Genomic DNA, 13,009 nt, shown 5'->3' on the forward strand with positions numbered 1-13,009 from the left:
GACCAGTCAGTGTTGTGAACACATTAGGCTTGTGATTTCTTTTCCTGATTTTAGCGATAATTTTCATGAATGCTGGCAGGAAATCTCAAAATGAATCCTGGTTTGTCAGCACCTCTGAAGGAAAGGACTTGACTTGGAGTTAAAACATTCCTGGACTTGCCAGGCATGGTGGAGCATACCTTTAATTCCAACACAAGGAAGGATGGGGGTAGGAAGGTGAGGGGTGGGGGTGATAGTGGAGACAGGCAGATCTCTGAGGTCAAGGCCAGTGTGGTGTACAAAGTGAGTTTCAGGACCAGCCAGGGCTACAGTAGAGAAACCCTGTCTTGAAAAACCAAAATCAAACCAAATGAAACTAAACAAAAAACAAAACCCCCAAACCCCCTTGGACTTTGTTGTTTTGCCTGTTTTACTGCTGTTTTAGCTTTAGTGCCTTGGGCTATTAAAAATGATTCTCTTGGGTAGAATGCAATATTCCATTCCCTGTTCTCTCTGTAAGTTACAAAATGAACCAACCTCATGATAGTCAATCATTCGAGGTGACATTTTATTTCAAAGTGTTGAGGTTACCAAGCTCTGCACTGGTCTGCACAGTGAAGCTATATGCTGTGTGGGCCCCTTCAAGCTTTGAATATTGAGACATTCTTCAATAAAAAGATATTTATAATGATACAGTTAAAGGAAAATTATTGTAAGGAAATGTTATTGCTTATAATAGCCAAAGGTTGACATGGAGATCAGAAGAACTGCTCTTGGATACTTTGAATACATGACAATGATGGCTTTGATATATAGTAGAGTCCAGTGTGGTGTTGCACACTTGTAATTCAAGCCCTTGGGAGTTGCAGGCTTGGAGGGACTTGGGGATGAAGGTCATCATGGAATGCACAGTGAAACTGAGGTCATCAGTGAGATAATGTTTCAAAAAAAAAAAAACCAAACAAAAACACCTCAAACTCATAATCAACATGCTTTATTAATTAATGGCTTGAGCACACTGTTCTATTTGTACCTTTCCTTACACATGAGTCATAATCAAACATGTCTCTTTTCTGAACTCTGTTTAGGACGTGGATGAGGAGGTGGAGGCTGAATACAACATTCTGCAGTTTCTCCCCAGCCATCCCAATGTTGTAAAGTTTTATGGGATGTTTTACAAAGCTGATCGCTGTGTGGGAGGGCAGCTGTGGCTGGTTCTGGAGGTAAGAGGCTCCTGTCAGGTAGCTGTGGACTGGAAGAGTGTTTGCAGGTGCAGGGGGAGTCGATCTCTCCTGAGTGCCAGATACCTGAAGAGATGTGAACCCCTGCGGTGCTTAGAGCACGGTGTGAATCCGGCTTCTTGTTTCTATGCTTCGGAAACACATAATCCTCTTTTCTTCTACTACAGAGTCTATCTAGGAATCCAATGGGAAGACGTTATTGTGTTCTATAAACCGGAAACATGTCACAGAGCTCACGTTTCAACAGTACAGTCCCTTTCTGGACTCTGCCCACAATGCAGTTGGCCTGAGCCATTTGCATTTGTCTATTCTTGTTTGTGAGCTCCTGAAAAGTAAGTCTGAGGGTTCTGTGTGGTCCTTACAAGAGACTAGATGAGAGAGAAGTGAGGAAGACGTCAGGGTAAGGAGGACTGATGCTTTAATTATGGCCTCAGTCAACTCTCTAGGGAGAAGGACACCCAGGAGCCTGTTCACAGTTCTCATCTGCTTCTTGGCCCTCCAGGAAGGCAGTCTCCTATAGTGGAGGGGACAATTCCTAGTGAAAGGTGCATGGGGACAGTAGACTCTCCCAGGAGCATCTGCTCTGCAGAGTGGATGTAAAGAGAACACAATGTGTACACCGTTGTCCCATTTTTTCTCCTTTATTAATGGGAATAAATGTCATCTGGTTACAGAAAATGGAGTCCCCTAAATTGAGACAGAAGGTAGCAAGATCAGTCGGACTTGTCATTTCCTTCATTCTCACTGGACCCCCTGATTTGTCTTGGGCCTAGCCCCTCTGAATCAGCTCACACCTCCCTGCCCGTGTCCTCAGAATGATGATACATGCAGACACTTTGTCCCTGTCTTCTTGAAGTCTGAGAATGGGACAGTGTGTGTTGGCTGCCATGGCAACCGTGGGAGGAAGGTTGTCTCAATATTTCTGTCATATTAGCTGTCTTCTTCACAGTCTATCAGTGCAGGGGGTTTTGATTTTTATGAACCATCTTTGAGATGTTAATTGTCATATTAAATCATACATGTATTCTCCTGTCATTTTTTTGGGTTTCATTAACCACCTGCCCTCCCCTTCACCCCTTCCCTGAGAATGTTAGGGTTTTATCTTGCTGCAAAGCTGTTAAACACTGATGCCATGTTCAGGAATGGCATTGCGTCTGGAGGCTCTGGTTGTAGTCATCTATAGCTCTGTAATGGTTCTTTGTAGCTTCATCATGAAGACTCGGTGACCAATGAATCTCCCTTTTACTCATTCCCTTCTCTGTACATCTCACATCACCCCAAACATCTCAGTGTTCAGACAAAGGGAATTTAACCTTCTCAGGAACTCTCCGAGGCTTGTCAAGGGTCTGCTCTGTGTGCTGCTCGGCCAGCAGGAGGCTGCTCATGCCAAAGGTGCTTATGAGTCAATGCTCTTCCTGATGAGGTGAGATGGCAGATACAGCACCTCAGGTGCACTCCAGACAGCCGGGGAAGCTGTGAATTACAAGGAGCCAGAGTGACCTGAGCCTTGTGCTAATGCTCCCCAGCTAAGTACCCTCCTGCTATTTCCCACTGACCAGGGTCCAGTAACGAGGCCACTCAGAGACACGGGGTGACGTAGTTCAGCATGCAATATGCTGACATTTATCATTGTGGCTTTGTCAGAGCTGGTAGTCATGGAATGCCACCTTCTATCTCTCAGCATTGGTTGTCTACAGCAGGCTGCTGGGTAGCTGGCTGTGACCAGTGCCTCCACAGTTCTCACAGAAACACAGGATGGCTAGACTTCTAACAGTGGCAGAAGTCTCCAGTCCTCATTAGCGTCAGTCTCCTGGTATCCCACGGATGGCCAGAGAGGGAAGCAACACATTTCCATGAGCATGGCAGACTTGAACTATGTCGGTCAGCTTTCCGTTACTATAACACAATGCCTGAGGCAAACAACTTTAAAAAGGAAATGCCTCTTCTCATGGTCAGAGAGTTTTCCATCCTGTGATCAGGTGGCTTTGGAGCCTGTGAAGAGTTAGTGTACATCATGATAGACACAGACCAAAGAGGAAATGGTCCACCTCATGGTGGCTTGGAAGCAAAATAGGGAGCAAAAGGAGAGAGCAGCCTCTCAGCATCCCCATCGATTACTTGACTTCCTCCTACTGGGCCTTACACACTAAAAGGGCCACTGCCTCCCAATAGCACCATGTGCTGGTGGTTAGCCTGTTAGTACATGGTCTTTGGGGACACTGACCAGGGTGGCAGCGCCCCTGCCTACTCACAGGATGGATGACAGCAGGCCAAGGTGTATCCCCACGGTTCTGCTCCACCTGTGGCTTTTAAAGGTCTGCCTTTCGAGACTCCCAATCACTATAACTGTGTTGTGTTTAGTGTTGCTCTCCCGTCCCTTACGCTGAGACTAAATTTCTATTGCCTTTGCTCTTTGTCTGCTGGATGCGATGAGAGGGCCAGAGAGGAGCTATTTCATGGAGTAATTTTAGAGGGTAGACAAAGGTTATTAATAAGCTCCTCAAATCACCACAGCTCTGAAAACAAAAGCAAATAAAAATGTCAGCTCTGAAATTCATGACCAATTTGTTAGTCGAAAGCAAACAAAACTCCCTTCACGGTAGACACCTACTGCACTAGGAAGGCACAGAGATAACACACTCGTGAAGTGTTGAGCAGTGTGCATTTGTTTTAAGTAAGTATTAAATTAAAAAAAATCCATAAGTCCCATTTTCTCTTACCCAAATAAGACATAATAAGAAATTAGACCCTCAAGAGCAGCACAGCACTGGAAAATGGTATCTAATCCTCACTAAGACGCACTTTCTTTTTCTCCTTTTAGGACAAAACCCTTGACAGGTAGAGACTAATCATTTCAGCATGAACCAAATGCTCAACTTTTGAAAAATCCTTTAGAGTATCACGAAAAGGCTGCAAAGAAAAAAAAATCAAAGTAAAAGAAAGTAAAAAAAATTTGCTTTTAAATTAAGTTAAAGAATTGGCCTTAAAAATAATCTCTTCCCCTGCCCTGCCTAGAGATCAAAGTATAAGTTCAGAGCCAAAGCAAGGGAGAGGACGAAGGAAGGGGGTGGGGTGGGAGGGAAGGCTGGGAGAGCATATAGTCTAGTGAGCTCTTGCTTTTCTCAGGCCCTAGAAGTCCAGTCTAGTCCCAAATGTCACTGGAAGTGTCACGGCAAGCCAGTTTCAGCCACTGACACTGTGGCACGAATCGAGTTTACACAAGTCAAGGATCAGGGTCTGACAGGGTAGAGGGTTGGTGGGATGACGTTCGTCCTAGGCATTGAGTGCTATGATAGCACTCAGGAGTCCAGAATGCAGTGATGGAAGACTGCAAACTTCTGACAGGACAAGGGGAGAGAGCTCTGAAAGGCAGAACAGCTACCATAGGCTCATGCTATCTGTGTCCAGCACACGAGAATTAAGAAACAGCTGGTGGGAGTAATCCTTCCCACCAACCACCACACTGAGATGGGAGTTGGAAGCCTCCAATGCGAACACTCAAGGACTGAGCATCTCTCTGTGGGAAATGGAGCTCCTGGGGCCTAAGGGACATGGCTTTCATTTGAGTAGTTGCAAGTCGGAGACTTGACCTGGTATTCAGCAAAATCGAGATGATCTGTCCCAACTTGAGTGGAAAACTGAGCTGTTTTGGGTTACCAAGAGGCAGGCGCAATGCTGTGGTGTCTTTTGACTCTTTGTGCTTTTGTGGAACCTTACAGCCGTGAAAGGCTGACCACAAGGCACTGCAGAGAAATTCCCCTTAATTCTGCCACCTCACTGAGTCAAATCATCACCGTGGTATATGAGATACTTGACAGTTGGAGCTGAGGTTAGAACAGAAGTCTGGCGACTGTGTTGCCTGGGCCATTCCTTAACAGCACAGAGGAAAGTAGATGGTTATTGAGAAAGGAATATTTTATTGCTTGAAGTTATGACAGTCCTGGCAAATGCACACGCTGGGAGAGAGTCAATATTCAATGATGTTTTGAAAATGAGACGAGGAAGGCAAATGACATTTTTCTGTTTGTCTTAGTTTGCAGCAAAATGCTCATTAAATTCTAGGTGCATCCGGCTGCTTCATTTCCTGAGGGAAGAGGGAGGAACTGTGGGCTGGAGAGACACCTCCGTATTTGAATCTGATGGCTGGCAGAACGTGTGGGAAGTTTCATGCCAACCCTCAGGGCTGGGGCAGGAGACTCAGGTGCCTTTGACATCTAAGGGGATTATTTTATTTGATGCATTTGAATATAATTTTTTGTTTTATTTTCAAAAAGCTCAGCCCATCTCACTGAACATTGACTCTTGTCAGTAAATAGCTTTCATATCTAAGTTACCACAGCCTTTTTCTGTAACCCACAGGCTGCCCTTTTAAAACCTTGCTAGTGGGCTCTTCAGCTTCCTGGGACAGCTTCCTTTGAGGTATCCTGAACAGTTTAATTACATTTCTGTGAATTCGGGAAAGTCAGACAGCTCTTAACTCTGACATTTACTGAACAAAGGCACCGGCTGAGTAAGACCTCTTTGGGTTTTGTTTTGTTTTTCTAAATTCACAGCTGAGTTTTGATCCCGCTGACAAATAGGTACCTTTAATCCCTTCCAAAGTTCTGAGTCGATGAAGAAAGCTTCCAAATTTGCTCCTTTAGTGAAACATGCTGAAGCTGTTCTTGTCACACAGTGGGCTGGGTGGGGAAGAAACTCCCAAGAGTCTTCAGGGGGAACGTTCTAGCATCACATTAGTTTGGGTCAACACCCACCATTTAAATGTCTCTTGATAGGGTTTCAGCACTTTCCTCCAATAGGAGAAAGCTCATGTGCCCCTGAGATGGGAGCCCAGCTGGGGAGTAGTGCCGATGGACCTGCTTTTGGGCTTTGTATCCAGAGATGCAGAGAGCTTTCCGGGTGCTTCCTTTCATCTCCTTGTATCTACTAGACGATGTCTTCATCTTCCACAGAGGGGTGCTGAGAAACCCTTCTATTCTTTTTTGAAAGCAATTCATGACTTGATTTTGGGCCCCGACGCCCTTGGTTGCTACTGCAGTTTGTGTACGTGACATATATGTCAGCCTTGATTCGTGTGAGCGTGTGTGTGTGAGTGTGTGTGTGTGTGTGTGTGTGTGTGTGCACTTGTGTTTGGAAGTTAGAGGTCAATGCATTTCTCAGTAGCTCTTCATCTCACTCTTTCAGACAGGATCTCTTACTGAACCCAGAGCTCACCAGTTCAGGAAAATTGTATGGCCAGAAAGCTCTAGGGAGCCAACTGCCACTGATCTCCCTAATGCCAGGGTCACAGACACTAATTACCACCTGGCTTTTAATGTGGGTGATGCCAACCTGAACCTAGGCCCTCCTCATGCTTTCACGACAAGAACTTTACCAACTGTGCTGGCTAGTTTTATGCTAACTTGACAGAAGCTAGAGTCAACATAAAGGAGAGAGCCTTGGCTGAGAAAAGTCCTCTATAAGATTGGGTTGTAGGCATGCCCACAGTACATTTTCTTAATGAGTTATTGGCAGGGGAGAGCACCATGGCAATGGTGGCACCAACCCTGAACTGGGTGGTTCTGAGTTCTATAAGAAAGCAGACTGAGCAAGCCATAAGGAGCAAGCCAGTAAGCAGCACCCCTCCATGGCCTCTGCATTAGCTTCTGCCTCCAGATCTCTTCCCTATTAGAGTTCCAGTCCCAACCTCCTACAGTGATGAACAGTGATGTGGAAATGTAAGTCAAATAAACCCCTTTACTTCCCAAGGTGCTTTGGTCATGGTGTTTCATCACAGCAACCTTGACTAAGGCACCAGCTGAGCTATCTCTTCAGCCCCTCTCCCAGAGATGTTTCCAAAATTCCCCATGGATGATAGCTTGTGTTTGATCTGTTGGGCTTGGTTCCTATGCCAATCTGCTGCCAAAACTATCTTCCCAGAATGTAAACCCGAAGACCTCCTGCCTCAAGCTTCTCTAGAGCCACTCACAGTCCTCGTGTCATGATGTTGTAGTATTGCACTAGACGCAGTAGAGAACAATGATGCCCATGCTCTGTCCCCCTCCCCCTGTCCCTTCGCCCCAGGGCAGCGTAGTGCTTAGCATTCTGTCATGCCCCCTCTCTCTGCACAGGATGTCTCCAGCTCCCGACGTTCTTCCATGCCCTACTCCAAACCCATTTGCCTTCCAGACTTGCGTCTGGAATGCTATCTCCAATGGGAAAATATCTCAGGCTATCCCCTTTCATTCTACCTCAACAAAACTCTCCCTGCTCCCTGGACACATCCTCCCTCCACAGCGCATATGGAGTTACTTATGTGCCCATTTCTGGGCCAAGAGCCCTTTGAGACTGGAGACTGTGTCATCTTAGGATGGACGGGCGATAAACAGGCTAATTGCTGTCACTGGGAGTAAAACGATGAACACTGAATGTTGCTTGTCCTTCCAGGGTCCTGTAACGCACAGCTCCAGCTGTGTTTGGAGCTGTTGGGTGCTCATCGCTATGGCAAATACCTGACATAATTAAGTTATAAAGATAAAATGCTAGCTTAGCGTTTCAGAGGTTCTAGTCCACGACTAGCAAGACTTCTGGTTGGAGCCTCTGGTAGGACTGCTGATGGCAATGGAGCTTGAGTAGAATGGCTCATCTAGTGGCCCGTACCACTCATTTGGTGGGGAATATGCCCCAAGGACCTAAGACCTCCCACAAGACCCTTTTTCCAAAAGACCCATAGCATCTCCTAATAGTGCCACCCTGGAGGCCAGTTTTTTTTTTTTCTTTTTTTCTTTTTTTTTTTTCCGGAGCTGGGTACGAAACCCAGGGCCTTGCGCTTGCTAGGCAAGTGCTCTACCACTGAGCTAAATCCCCAACCCCTGGAGGCCAGTTTTTTAATGGATAAACTTTGGGGGGACATTCAACATCTAAACTATAGGAAGATAGAATATTGGAATACAACATTTGGGGCATGAGAGCCAATGGGATTTAGTGACCAGTTCAAGTTGATATTAGTGGACTGCTGACCTCACGGTCACTTAATATAGACTCAAACCCAAAGGGTCATCATCATCATTTATTTGAGGGTCCCTGCAAAATATTTCCTGATAGTTAATTTTGTGGTAATTTTAAGGATTTCATGATTTCCTATTAAAGTTTTAGTCACACCCTTATGAGCAGCTTTAATGTTAAAAGCATCAGCGTTTCGTTCCAAGCTGTTTGATTGCACTGTACTAGAATCTGCCAATCATAGAATAGGGATGGGACCCATATTAAATCGAAGCACAGGTTCAGCCTTCACTAAATGCTGCAGTTCTTCATAACGAGAGGTTGAACAGATTTTAATAGGTCGCGGTCTCTTTTAGCACAGCCGCTGGCCTGTGCTTCCACGGGTTTCATTATGTAAGAAAGCCAGTCCACTCAAGCAGGGGAGCACCCCCCAACTCACTAGTAGACTCTTATTTCAGACAAAGCACCACAGGGAGCCCAAGTCTCTAAAGAAGGGTTTTTACATAAGCTCAAGGGTGACTGCTGGCATCTGAAGCTCCCAGTTTGTTCCCCAGAACACCCCCCCACCCCCCGGGTGTATACCACACTGCTGACAGATGCCTTGACTTAAGGGGCTCGTAGCAAACAAACATTGACTTCTGCAATTAGTATGGTTTATTCCTGACCGCCCTGGGCAAATGTATCCAGGGCATTCATTTTTCCTCTTCCGGTTTCTCTTTATCCTCACAATGAATGTTGCTGTTGTCTTTAAAGACAATAGTCCTGTAAAGTGAAAAGTAGCCAGTAAGTTACCATGGTTACAGATGCACTTTTTCAAATTTCTAAGTAATAACTTGTGCTTTTATATTTGACTTGGCAATTAAAAAGTCAGCCTTTGGTATCAGCATAAATCATCGCTCATAAATCATTACTTTGGACAAAGAACAGACCTATTCAAAGAACCCGATCTGGTGGGCTAATAGAAATTTGCAAACTAATTTTAGTCTGGAGTTTTGTGATCTGCAAATTTAGCACATGGTCAGTAATCAGTAGATTTTATTTTTCCTTCTAAATGTATTTGTCTTTTCTTTTTGTTTGGGTTTCATGGCTCTCTCTGTCCTGTACCTCCTTTCCAGCTGTGTAATGGGGGCTCCGTCACTGAGCTTGTCAAGGGCCTCCTGAGGTGTGGTAAGCGGCTGGATGAAGCTCTGATCTCCTACATTCTGTATGGATCCCTCTTGGTAAGAATGTCCGTGGTGAAGAGGGGATGGCTGTGTACTGCTGGGCTTCTCACTGCACGTTAACTATGGAGAATAAACTCTGGGATGGAATAACCTAGTGTGTGCTTTGATTAGGGCTGTTGGGTCCATGTACTGACAGCTCCTCTTTCTTTCTCTGTCCTGCAATGGTGCTGGGACATCATTCAGGGCCTTCAGCACTTGCACCATCACCGAATCATCCACCGAGATGTGAAGGGGAATAACATTCTTCTGACGACAGAAGGAGGAGTTAAGCTCGTTGACTTTGGTAATGAGTCTGTCATTTGTTTTCTTGATGTGTGCCATTTTTTTTTTTAGCCCAAGGGGACAATTTATTGCAATCTCTGAAGACTGGGGCTCTCTGCTGCACATGAGCTCAGGGGCTTTCTAGGCAAGTGGGCCCAAGAGGGGGCAGTGCTTCCAGATGCTCTCTGTGAATTATTTTCAGCTTTCAAAACGATTTTATGAAAAATAGAAAATAAAAGTATTGCAAAAGAAAAATTTGACAGAAAGTGTTTGGGTTTTTTTTTTTTTTTTTTTTTTTTTTTGCCTTCTGTGAGAGTTCCCCACCTCAGGGCAGTTGTCTGTAATTTACATTTTTCATCTCTCTTTTGCATATGAAAAGAGAAAGCAGTTTGGTCTTTTAAATGACTTTCTCTAGCCTTGGGCATACTTATTTGCAGTGCACAGAAGGTAAACTGGTCCTCTGGGCCTGAGAGACGTGAAATTCTGACTATTGCTTCAACACGTGAGGCTGGCTGCCCTGAAAACATTCGCAGGGAAGGCAGACAGTCCTACCTGAGGCTGGAGAATGTGGACTTTTCTCCCAACCTTCTGCTTTGTGAGTCCTACACCCACAAGCCATTTAGAGCTCCTTTTTGGCATACAGAATGATTTACTCTTCTAAATAAGTTTAAGATTAGTTAGTACCTCCGGGCTATTGTTACAAACGATGAGAAACCATTTAGAGCACTTCTAAACGTTCCCAACATCACCAGAGTGAAAAGAAGATGGTGGTTTTTAATGTTCATTTTTCTTTCATAAGAAATAACTTGGTATATGAATGTGTCAGCAAATTATTTTCAGAAAAAGAAGTTAGCAGTGAATGAATGAAGTTGGGAATGGAGAGATGGCTCAGGAGTTAAGAGCATCTGTTGCTCCCAGCACCTATCTGGAGGCTCAGAGCTCTCTGTACCTCCAGTTTCTGAGAACATGACACTTTCTTTTGGCCTACTCAGTCTCCTGTATGCATGTGGTGCACATACAGACAGCTAGACCGAACATTGCTACACATAGAAGATAAATCAATTTTAAAAATAAGGTTGCTTTAGGTGTATTGGTGTATGTTTTGAGTTGTCCTGGGCTGTGCTCGTCTGTCAATAGGAGGAATGACAGAACTGTAGCAATGTAGTAGCAGTGTATTTTCCACATGGCCCTGAGGGTATTTAATAGGACTTAAATCTAATTTATCCAGGTGTCAGCTATGCAAGCTTCAAGAAAGAAAATGTTCTTAACCTTTTCAGTAAAAAGTTCCTGAACATCCATTTTCTGTAAGAGAAATTTCTAGAAACTAAAACCAGAAAGGTGTAATTGTTTGTTTGCTATATTGTTATGGAGAACTTGGTAAAGTGGGTTTTCTGTGGCACTGTGACATGTAGCTACTTGGAAGGCTGAGGTCCATGATTAAGTGTAGGGTCTGGGGACAGCAGCCCTTCCTGGGTCTCTAAGGAAGAGAATGCAACCACAGGGGCGAGCCTGTGGTTCTCTGCACATCATGCAGGCCCTATGGTCTCTAGGGTGTGTCCATTGCTAAGTAGCACACGGTATTAAGGTTGAGTCCTTGTCTTAGGTGGCAATAATGTCCAAATTCCTCATTTTCTATAGGACTGTGCTAGACTATTGCTTAGTAAAAAAAATAACATTACATTTATAAACTACATGACATGATTATTCTTGGATTTGGTCTCAGAAGAACCTATAGGTTGGACATGACTGTTACCATTCTCCCTTGCTTGAGGACGGAGGAACTGAAGTGTAAAGATGTGGTGGACGCACCCTTAGTGAAAGGGCGTTGTGGAATTGGCAGGCGAGTGAGCCTCTGAACCTTTCACCCAGCCTGCATCCACTTCTGCTCCATTTGATGGTACAGAGAAGAGAGGTCATTGGAGGACATTAGAATGATATTAAAATTCAGGTCCTCAACATTGAGCTTTAGATAATAACACTGTCAATTTCTTTTTCCATTTAAGAAGCAATGCCTTCTTGCCAAGTTTCCAGTCTTGTAGGCTAGATAAGGCATGGGGATCGTTTTGTGTCTACACTGATGCTCTATTATAGATAATGCTTGCCAATCTTCCTCCTCCACAAAATGAAGCACTTATTAAAGAAATCATCTGAAAGAATTGAGAAACAGAATAGGAAGATATTTTGGGTTGATCGTAGTTGTTGATGTTTTTCTTTATATTCCAAATTTCTATTTACAGGGGCAAGAATATTCATTAGGAAACAGAAATTCTGATGATTTAGATAAAATGATCAAAACTCCATTCACGTTAGCTCATGGGACAGATATGACCCACCTTCTATTTTTATGTAGCTCACGACCTAAGAATTACATATATGTCCATAAACAGTCTTTATAACTCGAGCTCAGAGCTTGTTGTAGCTCAGACTGGCCTTTAAACCTTGACTCTCCCCAGCAGGATCCCAAACGCCAAGATTACAAACATGTGCTTTCACGATTTGCCTAATTTTTATATCCTTTAACGGCTGCTAAAGCCTCAAAAGAATATATTATTATGTGTGAGAATTATACTTGATTTAGATTTTCAGCATCCGTAAATGAAGTTTTCTTTAGGTGTGAGCACACTCATTCACTGACACATTTTCTGTGGTTGCTTTAGCTCTGTGGCAGCAGTTAATAGTTGTGACAGGGACCGTGACACCTAAAATAGCTACTATCGGAACTTCTATAGAAAACATGGCCAACCTCCATCTAGTATCTCATGCTCACTGGTAAAGTCTGGTACCCTTTCCCCATAGGTGTCTCTGCTCAACTTACAAGCACACGGCTACGGAGAAACACATCGGTTGGGACCCCATTCTGGATGGCTCCAGAGGTAAGCAGGAAATATCCAGTTCTTTGCACTTGCTCAGTGCCTTGGTGTTGTGCCTTTTTGTGGGCAGTTTCATGCTTTTCATGCTTTCTACAGTTTTCAGGGAGAAAAATCCTTTATCCTTATAGAACTCTAAAATCCTCATTGATGAGGGACACTATTAAGGTATCATCTCAGAGAATCAGGACTAAGGGTACCTTCATGCCCTTAGGAAAAGGTGGCCTTCTGGGAGAGGTGACTTTCTTCCAGAGTTGTGACTTGGCAAATCCATCCAGCCTTTGTCTACATTAGCGACAGCTACCTTTCCTAGGTAAACACAGTCTACAGCCTATGGCGTGGTGGTGAGCCCTCAGTTTAGCTCTAAGCAGCCTACAGAGCTGCATGCAGTTTCTCTAGCTGTTCTGACCATGGATACAGCAACTTCTCCTGTGTACATTGTAAGCTTTCTGCAATA

The 13,009-nt window shown here is 44.3% G+C and overlaps 1 protein-coding gene across 7 annotated transcripts in view; it reads left to right on the plus strand.

The window, feature by feature from the left end:
- Myo3b (myosin IIIB) overlaps positions 1-13,009 on the plus strand; it is a 406,405-nt gene that overhangs the window by 53,652 nt on the left and 339,744 nt on the right. For all 7 annotated transcript variants that reach the window (NM_001393777.1, XM_087653545.1, XM_087653546.1 and 4 more), the window contains 4 exon segments: positions 1,068-1,202; positions 9,317-9,421; positions 9,608-9,707; positions 12,482-12,558. In NM_001393777.1, coding sequence (NP_001380706.1) covers positions 1,068-1,202; positions 9,317-9,421; positions 9,608-9,707; positions 12,482-12,558 — 417 coding nt within the window.

This window comes from Rattus norvegicus, chromosome 3 (genome assembly GCF_021556685.1).
Source record: "Rattus norvegicus strain SHRSP/BbbUtx chromosome 3, alternate assembly SHRSP_T2T, whole genome shotgun sequence".
Taxonomy (NCBI): domain Eukaryota; kingdom Metazoa; phylum Chordata; class Mammalia; order Rodentia; family Muridae; genus Rattus; species Rattus norvegicus.